At 58.6% G+C, this 21,479-nt stretch overlaps 1 protein-coding gene across 9 annotated transcripts in view; it reads right to left on the bottom strand.

Moving 5' to 3' along the window:
- Nucleotides 1-1,569: 1,569 nt before the first annotated feature.
- The window catches only part of CTDP1 (CTD phosphatase 1), a 41,839-nt gene continuing 21,929 nt past the window's right edge, over nucleotides 1,570-21,479 (bottom strand). For 7 of the 9 annotated variants that reach the window (XM_027118826.1, XM_027118820.1, XM_027118824.1 and 4 more), the window contains exons 11-13: nucleotides 18,429-18,591; nucleotides 9,785-9,969; nucleotides 2,044-2,308 (exon numbers count right to left, since the gene is read on the bottom strand). In XM_027118826.1, the coding sequence (XP_026974627.1) occupies nucleotides 2,167-2,308; nucleotides 9,785-9,969; nucleotides 18,429-18,591 (490 nt within the window). In that variant the 3' untranslated portion in view covers nucleotides 2,044-2,166. Of the gene's footprint in view, nucleotides 2,309-9,784; nucleotides 9,970-18,428; nucleotides 18,592-21,479 lie in introns of those variants that run through there. The other 2 variants (XM_027118822.1, XM_027118827.1) reach the window with 2 other exon arrangements.

Here is a 21,479-nt window from a genome sequence, read left to right as displayed (position 1 = left end):
AAGTTCCGTTCAGGATGGCAAGTTCAAGCTTCCTACTAAAATTTCTACAAAAGATGTCACTTGGAGGAGTTGCACAAATTATCCAGCATCTCCCTGACTCGCGCGCACTTCTCTCTGTGAGACAGCACGCAGGTCTCCTAGGCAACCCTCCCCCAAAGGTGGTATCGCCTCCTCAGGAGGCTCAAGGGGCCCCGGGGACCTTCGGTGCCACCCCGGCCCCCGGGACGGCTCAGCATGCCAAGCACACGCCACGGAGAACAAGGCTGCAAGGAGATGTGTAACTACCCCCAGCCCTCTAAGGGATATCCACCCGAGGCGCTGTGTCGGGTTTCAGCAGGAAACCTTGAGATTAGTCACGTTCCCAGTTCTGTCTTCTCCGTTCCTGCCCTAGTACAGACCCATCAGAGGGGCCTCCCCCTTGCTGCTCCCCAGGAATGGTTCTGACCGGGAATCCCGGAGCCTCACACTGCTGTTGTGGAGACTGGCAAGTACACGAAGGTACACTCACCTTGGTGAGGAAACTAGGCGGGGACTGTGCCTAGATTCTTGACGTCTGCCGGCCCACACCTGTCCCATGTGCATCATGATTCCCACGCTGCCCCCCACCCCCATCATCCGGAGGGCGGGTGGCATCTGACCATCAAAGAGAGGACAAACCATGGGAGGAGGATTCAAGTTCCCAATGACACCTGAGCGTTTGGTGAACACCTGGATCCAGCCGTACCTGAAGCTCCACCCCACTTCTCAGACAAGCCAGTGGATGCAGGAAGACAAGCCCACTGCAGCTGCGGCTCTTACCTGCAACTGAAGAGTGTGAACAGGACACAGCCTGAGCCCAACACTCACTTTTAATCCAGTAATTAGCCCAGAAAATGCAAAGAAGAACGTTTGCTGCGTGCTGATCTAGAGCTGGAAGGGGGCACACCTCTGTGTCTTGGTGACCCGGCAGCCCAGGGGCTGCCCCTCCACACAACAGGAATGCAGCATCTCAGGCACACCCCGGGCTCTGCTCCCTCCACCTGCAGCCTGACCCGGAGGGATCACGCAGGAAGGACCAAGGGGCTGTCTCAGAGGAGGCACGAAGGCAAGTTCACCAGCATTACCGCCCAGGGGTCTCAGGTCAGCGGTCTGGGTGGGATCTTCCTGGGGCTGCCCGAGCACACAGGGCCTGTGGGTGAGACCTGGGACCCCAGGGGTGGGACCACGCGTGGCCATGCTGTCTGGCTGACACACTGAATACGATGTTTCACACCGTGTCAGCACTGAGCTCCCAGGTCAGAATCGCCTCTGGTTTCCTTGGGTGTCTTGGGTCAAATTATCATAAATCTAGTGATTAGAAACAACACCGGTCCTTGGCATTCCTAAAGCTTTGGTGCAATAAGGGACAGACGAACAGCCACGGACTGGCTTGAGAGGGTCATCTGCTTTTCTGTTTCAGCGTCCAAGGCCCTGGTCATTCACCCAGGAATCGGCCCCGTGAGCGCCCTGGAGGGGAGCGGGACAGGGCAGCTCACCCACGCACGTGGCGCGAGAGCTGGATCCCGTGACGAGGGAACGGGGCAGAGCAGAAGGCTTACAAAAGGGACTTTTATTAAAGGAAAGAAAAATCTGTTTGGTGGGTCACGTATGAAATAGATATACAAAACTTTACATGCCCGCGAGGGCAGGGCCCTTTGTCCCGGCGCCCGCGGGAGCTGCAGGGCCCTGGGGGCAGCTGGGGGCCCCAGGCCTGTCCTCGTCACACGCCGATGCACGGCCTCGCTTGAAACCTGTGCATGTTCTGGTAGCTTCAGTCGTGAAAAAGCAGGTGGATGCTGGGCTGCCGCCGCCTCAGCCCTCTGTCTGGTCGGACGCCCAGCCTTCACCCTAAGCAATGTGCTGCCTAGTTAAAGGAAAAACACCTCCCCACACCCCCCGTCTTCCTGATAAAAAGCGCCAACTCCAGTCCCGCTGTGCGGCTCTGCTGGGCTCACCCAGGATCTCTGGCATGGCCGCGTTCCCTGCCCCGCTGTCCTTAACAAGTAGGCTTTCTTGTAGTGAAACTTCTAAAAACACCTCTTTCTGCAAAACAGTGTGTTTCTGCAGGTGGAGCTCTGCAAACAGACATGTCCCTCTGGAGGAGGGGCAGCTCCCGGGACGGAGGTGAGTCGAGTGCACGCCCCGCGGTCACATGAGGTCGCCAAGCTCGGCCTCCAGCGCGGCTGCCATCTCGTCCGCCTCCGAGCTGCCCCCCTCCTCGTCCTCGCAGCTGGACGCTCCGCTGGACTCGCTGGCTGCGTCCTCTTCGTTCAGCTTCCTCTTGTGGCCCCTGCAAGGAAAGCACACGCACCGTGAGATGCTCGTGGCACACACGTTCCCCGGCCCCTCGGCCTCCAGCCCCCATGCTTCCGGAACAGCCCTGACAGCACAGGCTGGGCACCAAGGCAGCCTCTGTCTCCGGCAGGTAACGAAATACCCAGGACGTGTGAGGGCGGGAGAGGGAGGGGCCCGGAGCTAGCTGCCGCTGGGAAGGGAGGCGGGGACAGCCGCCAGCAGACGGGTGTATGTTTTACATTCAGGTCTATGAAATCTATTTTGAGTTAACCGCTGAGTACATTTCTGACTGTGGGCTACGATTAATTATTCTGCATTTGGACATCAATAGTTCACAGCTGTTGTCGCACCATTTATCGAAAAGTTACGTAGGAATATATATACGCCCCCCAACAACTACTATGGTTTGGGGAAACCTTCTGAAGGGAAGAAACCCCCCAAAAGATTTACCTCTTAGAGACACAAAAGGCATCTCAAGCAGTCACAGACACGCACGAGACTGGGAAAATGACGTGCAAGACTATGACGTCTATAACCTAAGACCTACAATACACACAGAAATTTCTACAACAGACAAGGAATAACCTAATTGTGAGAAACACTCCTCAAACAGAAAAGGGCAGTTGGCAGAAAAAAGGGCCAACGAACACTGAAAAAGATACTACGATGTAATTTGAAAAGCAAATCAAGGTGCCTGTCAGGAAGCACATTCAGCCCCCAGGCTGGCGGAAGTCAGAGGAGAGGGACCCCGGCCCCGGAGGGAGCACGTGACCCGAAGGGGAAGCGCGCGCTTACTGCGACCCAGCGCCGCCCCTGCCCAGCCGCTGCGGCCTGGCTCGGCAGCACACGTGGCTGGAAGGGAAAGTAAACCCGAAAGAAACCCCTCCTCTCAGGTCCCGGCGGCACCGGGAGGAGGTCGGTGCAGGAAGGGGGCGCGGATGGGAAGCGACCCGGCGGCTGGGAGGGCGCCAGGGTCTGGACAAGAGGACGGAGCCGTGTGGACCCTGTGATGTGCTTTCAGGACAAACACTGACCAAGGTGTCTGCTGGAGCACAGCCACGCTGGGACACGGCGCCCGGGCCTCGCCAGCTCGAGCCAGCTCTGAGCAGACATGCGGCCCGAGGGTCCAGCCCCTCAGACACACTGCAGGGGTAGCTCTGGATCTGCGAGAGACGGTGGAGCCAAAGGTGGTGCTAAGCGTTAAGCGTAATTCAGCTGAGGCGCTCGCACGATTCCCCTTCGCTGAGTGAACACAACAAACTCAGAAACGACGTGCAGACGGAACAGTTTAGAGACTGCTTTCTCCTAACCCCAACGACACCCACGCTCCACGGGGCAGTGCCCAGCACCGCCTCCCAGGACAGAACTGGGCGGTCGCGCGTGTGTGCGTGTGCAGCGGTCACACACACGAGAGCAGAGCAGAGTCAGCCCCAGGCCTGAGCTGTGCTCAGCTGCGGGTGGCGGGCAGAGGGGGCTGAACCCCACCTTCCAGGCCCCCACTTGTGGCTGCACCGCCGGCGGCGCTGAGAGCACGTGGGGACGTGGTCTGTCCTCGAGGCTCCTCCCCGACCGCCCTCCACCTCTGGGGTGTCCCGCCTCCGGGGTGTCCCTGGGGCGGCTGCCGCGCCTGCTGTAAAGCAGATCCCCGTCTTCCGGTCACCGAGGGGACGAGCTTCCAGGAAGTAGCAAATCCAAGGGCAAAGAGGAGGTGTTCCCGTGACTGGTGAGGAAGCCCCCGGGGCCAGGAAGGGCCGGGCCCTCTGCCTGTGTACAGAGACCCTCACGCACCCCGAGCTGCTGCAACAAGGAAGCCGAGGCTGAGTCAGTGGACGGCGCCCGGCTGCGTCGGCCGGGATTGCTGCTCTCCTGCGGGGACGGCTCCACAGGTGGCACAGGGGGCCTGGGAGGGACCCCGGGGCACGAGAAGTGCAGGCCCCTAGGAGGCTGATCCCGGGGCGTCCTGTTGATAAAACCTCCTGCACTGCCCTTGGAGACCCCGCTGCAGGGCAGCCTTTTGGGACAGAACGGGCTGCACAGGGTGTCCCCCCCACCACCAGGGCGACGCCAGCTAACAGCTAGGCAGGAACCCACGGCTGTCGCAGCCTCTGTGCGGAGAGACAAACGTCGACTGTGCTGAGCCCGGCTGGTCCTGCGGGAGAGACCCTGGGACCTCGGTGTCCACTCGTGCGGCCGTGTCCGGGGGCCTGGGGACCAGGGTTGGGGGCCGCAGCGGCAGTGCCTTGTGCTGGGAAGAGCAAAACCTGCAGTCTCGGTTAAACAATGTTTGGAGTATTCCTATATCCAACACGATTGAGTTTTAGTAATTAAAGATCACCTCAAAGACTGGACACAGCTGCAAGTCGCGGTTAATAGATGCCTAAAATTGATACCAGCTTCCTTTCCTCTCAGCAGAGCCTGCAATAATTGTATTCTGTTTTCACAACCAACAGCACAGTCCCCTAGAGAAACGCTAACAGATTTAATTTGGGGAAAAATTAAGGCTCAAGAATCAGCTCAGATTCAACGTGGAATAAAGCAAGAACGTGAACAGGAACATAAATCACGCGTGTACGTTTCCTCCCTCACGTCCCAGCCTCTGAGCTCTTTGCTGTAAAGAGGCACGTGGACCCGCACCTGAAGTCTGCTGTTTAAAAGATGCACAATTATTTTAGCAACTACGGCAAACAAACACACATTATTATTTCATACCAGTGTCTAACCAACAAGATCAAACAATCCATAACACATTTATTTTTCAAATTGCTGGTTACAACCAGCTTGGTATTTTTGGCAGAAAGAAAAAGAACAGAGCAGCACGGCAGGTGGTAAGGTCACTATTTTACCTAGCAAAAGCTGTTTCAGGTACGTGTGTGCATGTGTCCACGTGCGTGCAGGGGAGCACCTGCCCTGGGGTGTGGAAGGCCGTCTGGACCCCGAGGCAGAGAGGACGCGTGTGGGCTCCTGCCTGCCCTGTCCGGTCACGACAGCGGAGGCTCTGCTGCTTCTTCAAAGAGGTGCATGTGTAGGTCACTGTAACACAACACCGGGCTCCAGGGCGTGTGCTCAGGTCAGGGCCACAGGGCGAGAGGGCACGTTCCAAGGAAAAATCGTCCGGGCCACATCTGTTGAACTGTTTCTGAAAAGCCTGAGAACTCAGGTGACGTCGCCTATTTTGAGGCAGTCTTCTGACCCGTCCTGGTCTTGGCTTCCTGCATCCTCGCCGTGACGCGTGCGGATGGGGACCTCTGAGCTGGGCTCTGGGTGCAGAAGCGTGGACGCTTTGGATTTTCCCATAGTAGCGTTTTTACTTGAAAAACGGGTCCCGATGTGTCAGATGACGTTCCCCATCACATTTGGCAAGGTGCCAGTCATTACGTCCCTGGCAGTCCTGCCACGTGCGCGCCGAGGGCCTGGCGGTGCCGTCTGAGACGCTGTCCCCAGGACCCTTCGGCGATTCTCCGTCTCCGCGGCTCTGGGAACGTATCCCGTCTGTTCTCTGATACGCGGTCGCCCTCTCGGGCAGCTTCTCCGGCCTCTTCTGTCTTGTCTGTGGCTCATTCTTCTGTCTCTCCGATGTCTCACGATTCTCTTTGCTGGAAACCGGACGTTTTAGTTACTGCGCTGCAGCCGCTCCGGGCACTGGTCTCCCCTCCCCACAGGGCGGGGCTGTTCTGGAGAAGCTGCTGCACCGGCACCGCCCCCTCCAACAGCGCAACGTCTCTGGGGTCCAGCCTTGGGCGCGGGCTCAGCGCAGGGAGACAGAAAGGCACACACAACTAAAACAGCGCCACTTTTTATCCACCGCACTGCAGGGCCCAGAAGCCGTCACGAAGCACCGTGGCAGGGGGGGGGGGACAGCCAGCCCCCTCGCCATCAGCACGGCCCTCCACGGTCGGAGGGCAACTTGAAGCAGCTACCAGGCCAAGAGCGCGAAGGCCTTCCGACCGCGGCGAGCCGCCTTCAGAAATGGACTGTGCGTGATGAGCTCACACACGCAAAGGGCTGGGGCCCAGGGTGTCACCACGGTGCTGTCGGCTACGGCAGGTTAAACATCACAGATCGACACACGAATCGACGGGAAGCCACGTGTCCACGCGACAGAAGGGCAGCTCCTCAGCCACAGCCTGGGGAATTTACAACCTGAGCCAAGCGCCTTGGTCCAGGGTCACCAGCTGGCAGCGCAGACAGAAGGTGTCCGACGGCAAGGCAGCGACAGGGCAGAGGTGGAGGGCTGGCTGCAAAGCGGCCTCCGGGCTCCACCGCGGCAGCAGAGCTGGGTCTGCTCTCTGGTCACAAACACCGGGCCCACGTCTCCTCCATCTTTAGAAATGACCGACGTCCCCAGCGTAGTAGAGACAGCCTTGCCTAGGTGACCACCCAGCACTGAAAACAGCTCTCACGCGTGAGGGCCTCTGCACAACTTCGCACCGTCCGTCTACACGTTCGGCCGGGACCCCGGCCACCGCACCCCTGCGGAGAAGGGGAGGCGGCAGCGGACCGGGCGGTGGGAGCCCGGGACGCGGGTCAGGAGCTGCGCCTTTAGACGTGGGTGGCGCTCCTGACTAGTTCACCACGGGACCGGGTGGGGTGAGGAAGGCGCCGAGACTAAACTCTCTGGCACTTAGAGAACGGGCCTCAGGGAGAGAGAGCCGGCTTCCGCTGGCCAAGCCGACCGCCCACGACACGAGACCCCAGGCCGCGTCTCCACGTCGGCGTCTCCTGCGAGTGGCGGGGGCAGGGCGGCGTCTCCGACGCCTGCAGACGTCTCGTTTGCCAAGTGCCTGCCACACGGCCCTGACTTCTTACTCAGGGATCTACCTCAAGGAGCGGAAGTGCCCCTCCAGCTGCCGTGTGTAAGACGGGCGTCTGACGTCTGTTCATTTGAAAGAAGAGTGGATCGGTTGTCAGTGGACAAGCCCAAACCCCACCCCCGTCCTTCCATCAGAAGTCACCTTCAAGTTCCAGTGACATTAAGATCCCGTAGGGGAGCCTGGCCACTCGGGCCGGCAGGACGTGCTGCCAACCGCTCGGGAGAAGCCAGGCTGCGACCCAGGGCGCAAGGCGCCAGCGCTCGCAGCAAAGGCCGTGGACCGAAATGTCCCGCAGGCAAGAAACAAACCCCCCAAACAAGCCTGACTTAATCTCAAGTAGAAACGCTACTATGGGAAAGTCCAAAGCATCCACACTTCTACACCCAGAGCCCACTGACAGGAATAAAACATGCGCGAAAACCACATTCGCCAGCTTCTGGGCAGAGAAAGGGGTGAGCTCCCAAGCCCGATCACGGCGCCTCGGCCCCGACGCAGGGCAGACTCGACGTCGGGTACAGGGAGACGCTGAGCGGCGGAGGGGCAGGCGGGGGCGGGAACAAGGGTCTCTGGCCACCCAGGGGAGGCGGCGTCCGGGTGGACCCTGGGCTTTGGCCTCGTCTCAGATTCCCACAGCGCTGAGGTCAAGCCCCACGGCACGGTGTGAAACAGCAGCTGCAGTGAGGATGGTGAGGAGGCCTGGGCTGGGGTGAAGGGGGGGCTCCCAATCACCCCCACCCGCCCCACGCCGACCACAGCCCCGGCCCCCGCGCTGGACTCCCCGGCACCGTGCAGGGCCGAGAGGAGCCGCGGTGGGCGCAGGCCACACGCCTCTGGCCCCGATGGCAGCCCCGACCACCGCAGGCAAGGCTTTCTCCGTGTGGCCCCGAGCTACTTCCCGTGTGGGCAGATGACTCCGTGGAGACAAAGCAGGCCGCGCGCCCCAGGACTCCGGCCCGTCCTTCCCAGTCTTAGAGAAAAGGCTCTGTCTTCCTCTTCACTTGGCAGGCGCAGCAGCGCAGCAGCAGTGGAACCGGGGCTCCGGGAGCACACTCCTCAGAGGGGGCCCAGCTCCCTATGTCCCTCGAGAGCCCCACGGGGCCCTCGCGCGGAGCTGAAGACGCAGCTGGGTCAAACACCTGTGTAAGGCAGGGGTCCCCAACCCCTGGGCCTCGGACTGGTCCGTGGCCTGTTAGGAACCGGGCCGCACGGCAGGAGGGGAGCGGCGGGCGAGCGAAGCTCCGTCTCTGTTGACAGCAGCTCCTGTCGCTCGCATCACTGTCAGGTCAGCGGCGACATTAGATTCTCAAGGGGGATGAACGCTGCGGGGATCTGTGCGCGTGAGGGGTCCTGGCTGCACACTCCTTATGAGCATCTAATGCCTGATGATCTGGGGTGGAGCTGAGGTGGGGACGCTGGGACCCACTGGGGAGCGGCTGCAGATGCAGATTCTCATTAGCAGGGAGGTTTGGCTGCCCAGAGACCGTAGTAAATCAATGGCTCGCAGACTCATATCAAAACCCTGTGAGTGAGTGGCAAGTGACGGCAAGCTCAGGGCTCCCGTTGACTCTGCACTGTGGTAAACGGTATACTTATTTCATCATACGTTACAATGTAATAACAGAAACAGGGTACACGACAAACGTAATGCCTGAATCACCCCGGAAGAAACCACCCCTCCCCTACCACAGGTTTGATCCCCGGCCTGGGAACTAAGATGCCACGTGCTGCGAGGTACGGCAAAAACAAAACAAAGCAAAACAAAACACCCATCCATACGCACGTGCACACCGGTAAGTAAGCAAAGGAAAATACAATGAAACGGAAAAGCAAGCACCGGCGTGCCGTCCTGCCTGACTCGGCGTCAGCACTCACAGTCCCAACAAGCCAAGTGACCCCGAGGGCAGACACTGGTGTGGGCAGCTGCCCGCGGCCCACGCCCTGCACACGCCCGAGGTCACGCGGGGGCCAGTTCTCACCACGACCTGCCTCTGAACACTCGAAACCCTGGGGCTGTGAACACACCGCGCAGCTGGACACAGAGCACAGGGCCGCCATCGGTGGACAGCACGCTGCTCCCGGCCGTGTCCCATCCTGGGTCCACACACAGCAGCCCTCCAGACATGAGCGGGGACTCAGGGAGAGGAGCCCCACCGCAGGCTCCTGGGCCGCTGGGACCACACCTGGGCACGAACCACCACCTACAACACACACTGTGCACTCTGTGAAGGGGAAGAGTTACATCTGCCCAAATGGTAACTGAATCATAAAAAACGATAAAAATCAAGGGCACCACAAACGTAATATTCTAAACAACCTGTAACGTGCTTTGTATGTTTCAGAAACAGGACAGTGACCTTTGCCCTCTCAGGACCACCCAGACCGACGTCTTTAGGTCTCTTACCCCCTTCACTATTGCCTTGAAAATGATACCCACACACCATGGTCCGTAACAACACTGGGAAGATACAGCAGGATAACAACAGTGCACTGATCAACACGGAAGGTGTCTGGCGCTTGGAAGGTGTCTGGCACTCGCGGGGCAGCGCACAGGCCCCCCCTCACCTGGGCAACCCCCCGCCTCCCAGCCCCTTCCCCGCACCTGCGCCCCCCCCCCCCCCCGGGCCCCCGACCGCCCCCCTTCCTCTCGCAGGCCCCCTCACCTGGGCCCCCGGCCGTCTGCTGCATTCCTCTCGGTGGGTGGCGCTGACCTGAGCGTGGGCCCCCTCGGGGCCCCCAGGGCCTCGGGCTGCCCGGGCCTCGGTCCGCGCTGCCGGTCCTCCCGGTCTCCCGGCTTCTTCTTCTCGCTGTCACTGTCATCGCTGCCCTCTCCTAGGATGTCATCCACCTAACGAAGGGCCAAGAGTCAGCACAAGATCACCTTTCTGAGGAATCCACGCGACGGCCCCTCCCTCGGGAGTGACACCACCGCAGATTTCTGCACGGGCCCCGCTTCCCGTGACTAAGCACGCAGGACACCCCGTAAAGCTCCAACACGGGGCCTGCCGCGAGACGGGTGCTTACAACCAGCACCGAGGAGCGTGGACAAGGCCCACGGGGTGCACGACGGGAGGCAGAGGTGGCCTGGGCTGTCCCTCCTCCACGCCCACCTCGCCGGGTCCTGGGACCCACGCGGCCACGTGTGGGGTGCCTGCCCGTCTGTCTTCTCTGACAGACCTCAGGCTTAACTGTTCATAGACATGGCAAGGGAGGGGGCTTGGGGGGCAGGGGGCAGGGCCCCGACGACACCTGATGCCCACGACGGCGGACGGGGCGCTGGAAAGGGGAAGGCAGCGGCAAGAGGAGGCCGGGCCCACGTTTCCTGAACACGGACCCGCCAGCACCTTTTCCAGGAAGGAGCAGAGACCCCGTGTCCCGTCAGCTAGCGTAACTACGTTCTTATGGCCCCAGAGCGGGGTCATCACTTAACAAGTTTGATCTGTGAAGCTGCTTCAAGTGTGCGAAGCGACAAGAGATTTGCTCACCGGGCTCTGCCCCCGTGAGCTCCCAGCCAGAGCTCCCAAACCCCCGGAGTCTCCTGGACCAGGGAGCACCTTTGGTCTAATGAGGCGACCGTGGTGGACTCTGGGGTGGGGCCGGTCACCCAGAAGCACCAGCGGATAAGCGGCCTGGACCTTTCCACCCCACCCCGCCCCCAGGGAGCCTCCCTAGAACCCCCGAGGCACAGGGCTCGGGAGCCTCTGGCCGGGACCCTCCCGACCTCACCCGTGTGCCCTTCACCCGCCGCCAGTCAGGCCTCGACCGCGTGCCCGATTCCACGTTTCCCAAGTTCTCAGCCGTCCCGGCAGGGGCGTGGGAACCGACAGGCGGCCGGCTGGTCAGAAGGACGCGTGACAACCCGGGACCCCCCATTTACGACTGCGTGTGGCGTCGGGGAGTCCCGTGGGCCGTGCGCGTCCTGTGTTTCTCGACTGCTGGCTGCGGCTGCGGGTGAAGGTCTCAGGGCGAAGCCAGGGGGGCACTGCCACACCCCTGGTCAACCAAGCAAGAGCGACCGTGCACCAAACGCTCAGGGAACGACCCCCTGCGGCTCCAGCACAGCGAGGCTGGAACCCAGCTAACAGCCAGCACTCGGGGGCCGCGCGGCATACACGAGACAGAGGGCGGCCGGCGGGGGGGGACGAGGGCTGCGCCCACGCGGGCTCTTGGGCTTTTGGAACTTTAAACTACGGGGCGGGATGGCTACTTTATCAAGCTCAGAAAACACGCCAAGGAAGGAAGGCTGTGAGGTGGACTTCACTCACGGGAACTCTGACTTCTTCCAGCAAACCACCCACTTCTAACTGAGCCCTGAGTCAGGGAGGCTCCCGTGGGGCCCAGAACCCAGGACGACCAGGGGATGCCCCTTCGGCACCCCTCCCACGCCCGCAGCACCCTCCTGGGTGTGTGCCCTGCACACCTGCTGCTCCCCGTGGCTCTACTGGGCCCGCTTCCCTGTGAGAGTCGTGGACTCGCAGTGCGTGGCAGGGACACCTCGGGGAAGGCACCGCAAACGGGACAGAACGGGTTTCAACCCTCTGATTAAATTCGAGGGCGGGGGGGAACACCCCCTCTACAGAGCAGCTCTGATCAGCGACCGCCAGCCACACCCTGAGCGCTCAGGCCAAGGCTGACGTCTTTGAACCACTGTATCCAATTTCAAGTCTATCAACACGCAGTCTAGGGAGGAACGATGCGCAGGGACCTCCAAGTTAAAATACGGAAACATTTTAATGGACAGTTAAAGTGTTGGCTTTATCGTCAGGGGTCACAAGATCTTCACACGCAATATATCCTCTCGGGTTAAACTAAAGGCACCTAACAAAAAGCATCTAACTGTATTAATTCTAACAGGTTATTGACACTTACACTTCACCGGTATATTGAGGTGGCCGTACTTAACTTCATTTTGATAAGCAAACCTCCTCTTGTCAAATTTTGCTCTGAAAATACTTCAGGTCTTTAACTCCGCATCCCATCTTCGCAGGGGAAAAGAAAGAACTAAAAGAAGCCAATCATTTAAAATCTCCCAGAAGCACACAACCCCAGCAGCTCAGAGCCCGCGGGGCGACCCCAGCCTGGAACGCGTGCCAGGCCGCCCACAAAGCGCTCGCGGCTCGGCGGCGTTAGCCCCAGGCCTGGCAGACAGCGCGGGCTCATCCCGCAGGAGGTCGGGTCTCATTTAACCCTGCTTGGTGTGCTCCCCCCGGCTTCCCTCACATAAAGTTCTGTATGAGGACAACTTTGCACTTCCCGAAAAACAGGGATCTGTAATGAACCATTTACTTCGTAAATGTTGTTTTAAAAATGCTCGTGTAAATATTTTAAAATCTTAATTAAGGGAAAATCTAAAAGCAAGTACATGAAGAGAAATACAAAATTCACTTTTTCCTCAAGTACTGAAATCTCTCAAAGGGCAAGCACGAATGACATCAAATGCTCTTGGGAATGTTTCCATCCATCGACTTGGAAGATGCAGGTCATGAAGACTTAGTAAAACTCATCTCAGCTTCTGACCCGTGGAAGCGAGGCAGACGAGAGAGAAACAGAAGAAATGGAAACAGCAAGTCCAGGCCAAGAACGGCCAGAGGGGACACGGCCTCGTCCCAGCCCTGGTCCCAGCACTTTCTTCTCACCGTTCTGTGACTTTGCCTGCAGAGGGAGGGAACCTGAGGCAGCGAGGGCCGCGCGCAGAGCACGAGTGAGCTGCTCTAAGCGACTAACAGCACCGCCTGTGAAGAGGACACGCCTCCGAGGACCACGGCGGGAATTCTAAGCTCTGGTCTCAGGCAACGCGCTTCCGGTGAGGTAGAAATGATACCACCTGAAGGGTCTTTAGACCGACACCAACGTACTTCTCTCTTGGCCAGAAGAACAAACGTCCTGGTCATTCCCTTAATATGCTGCATTCTCACGAAATAAAACTGAAAGCACTACTGGACCTATTGAACTTAACTTTCTCTGACGGCGCTCCCGGGATGCGGAAAAGGACCAGAAGGTGGCCGTGCACACACCCACGTGGTCGACCCTCGTCTAGACTCCACGCTTCAGGGGGACGCCACCAGAGTCCGCTGTCCCCTCGGCAGCAGCGGAGGGGACGCGCTCCTGGGGCCCACAGAGCCCCGTGTTCCGCAGGAAGCGCCCCGGTGGCCGGGCCCGACGGTCCCCGCGCGCTTGGCACCCACCTGCCCCCCACGGGCCGGCCCAGCAGAGTCTGTGGAACAGGCCCTCTGGGAAGCGAGAGCCGGGCCAGGACGTGCCTCTACCCCACCGTCGGCACTACCGTGCTGTTTCCACGCGTGCGTCATCTTCAATCTCAAGTGTTTCTCCTGAAGCCCAACGTGCGGTACCTCAAAACACTGGAGTCCATAACAGCGACTGCGGGGCTGCCCACCTCCTGACACCCAGATGGCACGGCACGGTGGTAAGACACGCTGACTTTGGGAGCCTGTTCCCCACACTGACCCTGACGGCCCGCCCGGGAGCGCCCGCCCCGCCTCAGGCTCGGGTACAGTCCCGGGAAGAGAACCGACCTCACACGGGTGTCGAGGCTGACCGGGCTGCACAGAAACAGGACCACAGGGCGAGCCCGGCCAAGCAAAAGGGCTGAAGACAAAAGGAGGAGAAGACTCAGGTGGTCGTGAAAACAAACCATTAAACCTCTGCAGATACGTACGGCTCCTAAATCACGCAGTAAGGAAACCCAGTACCCGAGAAACGCGTGCTCTGGCCTCACATCAGCTCAGGTTAGCCCACGCGTGGGGGGAGGAGGGCAAGCGGGCGTCAACCCCGACCCCCAACCCGTGACCATCTGTGTCCCGCTGGGCAAGCCTTTCCCACAGCCCGCTTCCATCCCAGGGGAGAAGGAGCCTGGATGTCGTGACCACCTCTGAAGAAATTCCACAACTGGCCAAACGAGTCTATGCCATCAAAGGCAGTAAATTGAAGTCTTCCACCAAACCTGAGGTTTTCAGCCATTATCTCCCCAAGTATTTTTTCTGCACCGATCTCTCCCTCTTATCAGCTCAGACAACACAAACATTCAACTTCTGATTTGACCCCGGTGTCCCTGAGACGCTGACCCCCTGCCCGGTCTGTTTTCCTGTTGTTCCTCAGGGTGATTCCTATAACCCTGTCTTCAAGTTCACTTAACCTTTCCTCGACACTCCCGTCACCAGGGGTCCTCCTGGTGAATTTCAGGGCACCTGCCTGAGTGCGTGTCCAGTCCTGCTGTTTCCGTGTGGTTCTTCTTCGTGGTCTGCACTCTCTTCAAGGCTGTGCCTCTCCCAATGGCCACGGCCACGGCCACGCCCGCTGCTGTAGTGCTGGTCTGACGACCCCAACGCCTGGGCTATCCGGGTAGGCGCCTGCTGTCACTCTCTTGGGAATCGCCCGTTCCTGTGTTCGCATGTTGAGTAACTGTTAAATCGTGTGCTGGACATCCTGAATATCATGTCCTGGTAGAAGCTCTGGAGAACAGGGTTTCGTGTTTTAGCAGGTGACCAGCCCAGTCAGGCTAAGATGGAAAGTTCTGTCCTGCTGGCCGTGGACCGCAACGTGAGTTTCACGCCTCTGCAGTGCTGTCCGCCCCACACCCAGCACGACTGGGATTGACTTCTAACAAACAGTCGAGGCAAAAAAAGTGGGAGGAGCAGAAACAGAGCCGGAAGCCAAGGCAGCACATGGGACACGCGCACACCGGCACACGCGGGCCACCGCAGAGCGAGAGTAGCGCAGAGAGGTGGCAGAGGAGGGAGGTGTGCCGTGCGCTCAGAGCACCCGCAGGCATGAGATGCAGCCGCGTCAAGCACGCCAGAGGAAGAGTCCAACCCTGCACTGGACGGGGGGCGCGGCACACGGGCACCGTCCACACGCGCCTGCATCTGCTCCCCCGACACGTGCGCCGCCTGTGCATCGTGCTAACTGTGCACCTCCAGCTGAGCAGACGCTGCACGGCAGGCGCTGTGAGAACTTTCCACGCTTTTCTTGTGCATCTGCTGGTAACAAAAACACGTGCTGACGGAACTGATCACCAGCAAAAACATGCTGTGAGAAGACGCCACCGACTCTGGGAAAGGACAGCTTTATGGCAACCACGCAGAATGCAAGGCCACATCAATCCTAAGAATCATCATAATTTGCGCAAAGAATCACAAATGTGCTAACGGCCCTGACTTTTGAACACAAACTCAAAACGCTGCGGGACCATGCCTGCTCCAGCCTCCCAACTCCCTGAAGCTGGGTCTTCAGGTAGCTTCTGGGATCACCTGGCTTCTTCTCAATGTTGTGAAGCTCGTGGAAGATGTGCCTATCCTATTCAGAACATAATCCTCACAAGACAGCGTTTGCCGCCAGCACAGAGCGGACCCGCCGTCAGGGTGGGATAAGCAACTCTGCAGATCTCCCTGGGGAAACAGCCCCGTGACACGCGCAGCAAAATGGACCACGGTAGTGAGGGCAGCAGGCTGAAACTGCCACCCACGTGTGCAACGGTGGCCTCTCGGGGTCAAGGGACCACCTTCGGACACGTTGGTTACTGCGTATCAAAGGCTTTAACCCACCAGATAGCAAACCTGCGCCTGAGGTCTCAATTTCTCCAGTGAAACGTGTTAATGTCCACAGGTGGGAAATGAGACAGGATTTCCTCGCTGTGCTGACAGATGGTGCTCGCTGGTCCAAACAGACAAAGCGTGCCCTCAAACTATCAAATAAAGTCAACAATCTCCTCCTTGACGGAGGCTGCCGCGGAGCTGAAAGGGAACCACTGCCCAGAGTCCGCACGAGGGCTGCGCGGGCAGAGGCCACACCCTCACCGCTTCCGCCTGAACCACGGCAGACGGGGAGCTGCTGAGCCTCTACTCAGCAAACAGCTTTTTCACGTGAACCAAAATACACAACCATCTGGCATCAACAAGACGAAGACAGCGGTGATCACACCAGACGTGCGTATACTTTCGCCTCTTTGAAAAAAGCAACGAGGAGGTTCTGCTCAGATTCTGGGTCTGCAAAGATGCTCATCTGAGACGCCAGCCTGCGCGTGGCGTGTTACAAGGACAGCAGCATTCCTCATCAGGTTTAGGTGCAGGCTGCGAGTACAGAACACCTTGGTGCTGGTGAGATGTGCCTCCTGGTGAGAGGAGCTGACCCTGGAAATGAAGAGTTCCGGGCGGCTGGGGGCTGGGAGAGGCGTCTGTGCTTGGGACGCCCTGGCTGTGGAGCGCCCAGACATGGTCCTCAAAGTGTAGAGCAGACAAGCACCTGTCGCTGCCAGTCCGGGGGCCCATCTGAAGAGCCCCCTCTGGTGGAGTAAACTACAACTACAACAGGCTCAGAGCCACCGCCCAGATGAGCACACAGCACCCTCTTCAGTAGTCCTGTTCCCCTGAACTTTAAGGAGAGGGAACACCTCTCTGGCCTCAGCTGCCTGCTGCAGCCCCACGGGGGCCTCCGCCCTTCGTGCGACCCTGGGGACCACAGCCTGGCCGTCTCTGGGCAGAGCTGCAGATGGTGGACAGGGTCTCTGCCCAGCTCTGTCCGGCCTCAAATCCTAAAGCCCCACACGGCCCCCGCCCTGCCACACAGGGAAGATGGAGAGCCGGGCGCCCGCTCCCCTGGTCATCTGGTGCCCGGCACTGACCGAGCAGTCTCTCTGGGGCCCACATGTCACCGGGAATCGAGCAGGACCCCCTGAGCACCGCTGGACACCAACCCCTGGTTCCCTCATTTATAAAACGACAGTCATGTTTGCTGGAATCCCAAGTCCAGGATTTCTCTCTCCTTCAAAACCTTTCTTCCCGAAGAGCCAAAGCGAAGGTTTTAAGGCTAATTTTCATTTCTGAAAGAAAAGCCAGGTTTCAGAGTGATGGGAGTGTGTTTAACTCTGTTATCTCATGTTAAAATTTCGCCACCCTTTGATGTGCAACAAACAGGTAGCAAACTCGTCGCCACTGCTTGACAGACTGAGCCGTGTCCCTGCAGGTGCCCAGCAGCGAAGCCGCCCCGCCCACCTGCGAGGACTGGGGCGAGGGGGCGGGCAGGAGCAGAGAAGCGAGTGTCCAGCTGTCCCCTGCCAACCCCCAGCAGGAAGCGTCCCTCACGGAGAACAAGGAACATCCTTGATCAAGAAGACAGGCTTACGGCTAAAAAACTTCTTCTAGGAGAAAACATTTTTATGAGCAAACCCCAGCAGCGTACTGGCTAAATGCTCAGAACGGCAGAAGACGAACGGCAGACAGAGAAATTCGGCCCATCTGACGGCAGGTTTAAGCGCCATGGGATAAATCATCATCTGAAGATGATGGTCTGAGCTGCTGGCAGGATTCTATACTGAATATAACATTCCTCTGCTACCGCCGGAAGTAAGCTGAAATGCATCTCTGTCCTCAGGGCTCTCCCTGGCGTCCGCGATGGTCCGAGGACGACTTCTGTCTGCACAGTACGAGTGGCTGAGTGGCTGCGGGAGCTGTCTGTCTCTAAGACGCAGATCCGAGGCCCGGAGGAGTGTCGGTCCCGATCCGGGCCCAGCTCCGTTTAGTGGGACGTGAGGTGTGGTGTCCACAACGGTGCCTGCGTAGAACAGCAGCCCCAGAGCCATGCTGCCCAAGCCACCTTCCACAGGCTGGGGCCTTCTCTGAGGGGCCTGACCTAGGATGGACGAGGGGCACACAGGCCCTGGGGCAGGCACGGGACACAGGGCGAGAGGGACAAAGGGCGGGCTTACAGGTGCTCCCACTGCTTCCCTCATGGGCCAGAGACAAACAGCTGACTTGCAAAATTATCTACAGTTTAGTTTCTGGTCCTAAGGAGAATCCCCTCTGTATTTAATCTTCACTTCAAAAGGGATTCTGGATCCTATCATCATTATTCCCACAATTAAGCATTTGGAAGAAAAACACCACTTCTACCCACGTTGCCCGACACCTGTTCGTGGTGTAACAGCCAGTTCCCAGTCACGATCTGGGTGTGTTTCAAAACCTACGTGCAACCTGAAAGGGCAGAGGGCGTCTCGACCTGGGTCCTGAGGACGCGGGGGCCGCCCGGGCACTGAAGGCTGCTTGGCGGCTCCCCTGGCGCCCACCCACTCGACACCAGGAGCCCCCTTAGTAGTGACAATGCCAGACACCGCCGTGGGCCCCGGGGTGGAAGGGGGAGGTCAGGCCCGTCGGTGCAGAAACCTGCCTTCTATGTTGCCAATACACCAACTGGTCACTTCCTGCTGTCGTCACCTCCTCTCCCACACGTCCCTGGAGACCAGAAGGCCAGGTGAGGCCACGCGCGAGGCGTTGCTGCGGCCGGGCCGGGGCTCACCTCTTTATCCATACTCTCTAAGTCCTCCTTACACAGCGTGTACAGCGGCATGGTCTCCGACATGCTGGGCTGCCGCTTCCTTCTAGAAGGACCAGGCTGCTCTCCATCTTGATTGGCTGGCAAGTCTTCACCAAACATCTGCTGGTGATGTGGCTGGACCGCTCTGAAAGGAATTTCACAGGCCCCGTATGAGGAAAGTTGGTCTGAAGTCACCTTTCCAGCCCTGAAACAGATTCTCGATTCTCGGGATAGGTAAAGACACAGACACAGACACACACACACACACACACACACACACACACACACACACACACAAACACGATATCTCAGCTGTGGAAACACACGCTGTCTCGTGGACGGTACCTACTCAGGCTTGATATGGGTTTGTTTATGAAACCAAATCCCTGAGTCCAGCCAGGCTGTGGGCCGGTCAGGCTCGCCCTTCTTCGGGCTAAAAGTGAACACTTAGCTCCTCCCATCAACAAACCGCACTGTCCGAGCATCCGCCTGGCGGGACTCATTTGAGAACAAAGGGCAAAGGTGCAGAGAGACGGTGAACACTTGCTCAGAAACCAGCCGCAGTGCTATTTACACTCCAAGTAAGATCAAGCAGCTGTAAGACTGCGAGAAACCAACCATTTCTGTATCATCCAGGCTACAAAGTAGAGATAACGTGATAGAGAATTTAAGACACAGAGTGCCCTGGGTCGTAGTGAAAGTCCGTCCGTCCACAGAGGACAGGAACATGCAGGGTCATGTGTGGGGTTTTATTAAACTATTAAACATCAACACTGCATGAGGAACCAACCTTCTGTTCCCAGAACGCTTCTGTCCTGGAGCCGAGCCCCAGGCTGGCGTGACAGTGACTGTCCTCTGAGCTACCCTCTCCGTTCCACCTGGAACAGACCCCAGAGCACCCCTGTCCCCCACACACGCTCTCATCCCGTGTCAGGTTCCCAACACGGGTCAGTGCCCGTGACGGCCTCAGAACTTAAGGGGCTTTGTGAAGCGGGCGGCCGTGCCTTCCTCTGGGGCTGGCCGTGGGTACCTCACGGCCACCAGGAAACTGAAGACGACGTAGCAAAACCTTGTTACTCTGAAGAAAAGTGGTGGTAATAATAAGTCTGAATCACAAAACTGAAAGGAAGCAACTGTACTGGGCTAACCACATACTACCTGATGTGGTTAAGATCTCTGACCCAGAAACATGAAGGACCATCTAGAAACCGCTGACCTCTGCTTCTTCCGAAGTCAGACTCTGTCCCCAGCCTCTCGACGGCCCGCCCGCCTCCACGTATCCATGCGGCTTAAGAGCTTCCCGTCCTGTCTTCTGACCTGGGCATCAGGCTGCACTTCAGCCCACACCCACTTACCGTCACCCCACCACCCAGAGCTCCTCTTACAAATATGGAAAACGGCAGAAGTACCTTTTTACTAGCACAGCCTCCCTTCAGACCCAGAATGGGGAAGGTGAGAACACGTGCACCCCCTACGGAAGGCTCATGGGCCCAGGGGCCGACTAGTCCTCAAGGCAGTGGGGTGTGGGTTCAGCCTGAGCTACGCACAAACACCTGAAAAGGCAGGATGTTCTTCCACGTGGAAGATGCTGAAAATCGGCCACCACGCTGGGGGCTCCTGAGAACCCCCTCAGGGCAGTTGCAACATCCTCCCTCTTCTAGAGACACACCGGGCGAGGCCACCGGATGGCAGGTCACACCAGGTGGACCAGGAGGCAGTTGGGAACGCCGTCTTCCGCTAAGCCAGAGAGATTTGCAGAAATGCAGACGAGCCGCCCTCCTCGTTACATTTCTTTTGGATTTGGAGAAGAGCTACTCGTCGTTAAAACAGTGTTAACGGGCAGTGGTTTATTGCTCTTCTGAGATGAACGAGAAGCGAGTACTTCAAAGGCGCCTCGGTTTTGCTTTCTAACCTGGTGAACACCAGGCTACGAAGCCCCCAGGACGGACAGCTGGAGGGCCAGCTCGCAGCCCCCGCCGCCTGCTCGCGCGTCTCCCCCCGGACGGAGCAGCGTCCCTGTGGCTTCTGAATCGGCTCCGCACGCACAGCCCGAGCCCCAGGCCCCACGGTGGCTTCTCTGGCACTTCCCGCTGCTCATCCCAGGAACTGGCAACTGGACACGCCCACGGGCAGGCCCGGCTCACGACAGCCACAGCCGCCAGCACAGGACTGGACAGCAACCCCGCCTGCTGCCTCCCCTCGCCCCACCGCGTGGGGGCGTCACGGAGCCGGCAGCAGAGTCGCTGGCAGAGCAGGGGTTTCTCACTTGGAGGGAGCTCCTGATCAGTTTTCTTTCTATGGGTCATGCTTCCGCTGTCAAGTGTGTGGACTCTGCCTGGTCCGAGATCCTAGTTCTACATTTTCTAAGCAGGTCCGTGACGCGCTGCAGTGTCAGTGGAGCCCACCCACCTGCAAAAACCGGGAGGCGTCAGACTGTCGTGGACCCCGCGCCAAGGCTGCCCGGCAGTAACAGTGACCCCCAGGCCAGCGTCAGCGGAGGCCAAGTGGGACCCTGGACTTTTTTTGCCCCTGCCCGGCAGGGGTGAGGAGGTGTCTTACAAGTTCTGCTGCGGGAGCACGGCCTGCGAAAGCCAGCTAAACAGAAGGTTTCAGCAAGGTCCAGACTCTCAGAAAGAGACCTGTCTCCAGGTTTCAACTGAAAACCACCTGTCACACCAAGAGCCAGGAAGACCTCCAACTGACTGAAAAAAGACAATCAGGAGATGTCAACTGAGGTGACAGAAATGACAGAACTGTCTGACAAAGCTTCCAAAGTATCCTCAATACAAAGAAATGCTTCAATAAGCAATTACAAGCACGCTTGAAATAGATGAAAGAAACAAAGAGCCTCAGGAACGAAACAGAAGATAAAGAGAAGAACCGAATGGAAATTCTAGAAGTGAAAACAAACAAAAACATGCTTTAGGTGGGCTCAGTGTCGCGACGGAGCGGACAGAGGGAAGGAAATCTGAATCTGAAGACACCCTAGAAAGTGCTCCATGTAAACGACAGGAAACAGACTGAAGAGGAAAA

The sequence above is a fragment of the Aethalodelphis obliquidens genome, unplaced genomic scaffold (assembly GCF_003676395.1).
Source record: "Aethalodelphis obliquidens isolate GAN/ISIS:26980383/991018 unplaced genomic scaffold, ASM367639v1 scaffold19, whole genome shotgun sequence".
Classification (NCBI taxonomy): Eukaryota; Metazoa; Chordata; class Mammalia; order Artiodactyla; family Delphinidae; genus Aethalodelphis; species Aethalodelphis obliquidens.
The sequence above is the reverse complement of the archived record's forward strand: the minus strand, read 5'-3'. Positions and strand labels throughout refer to the sequence as shown.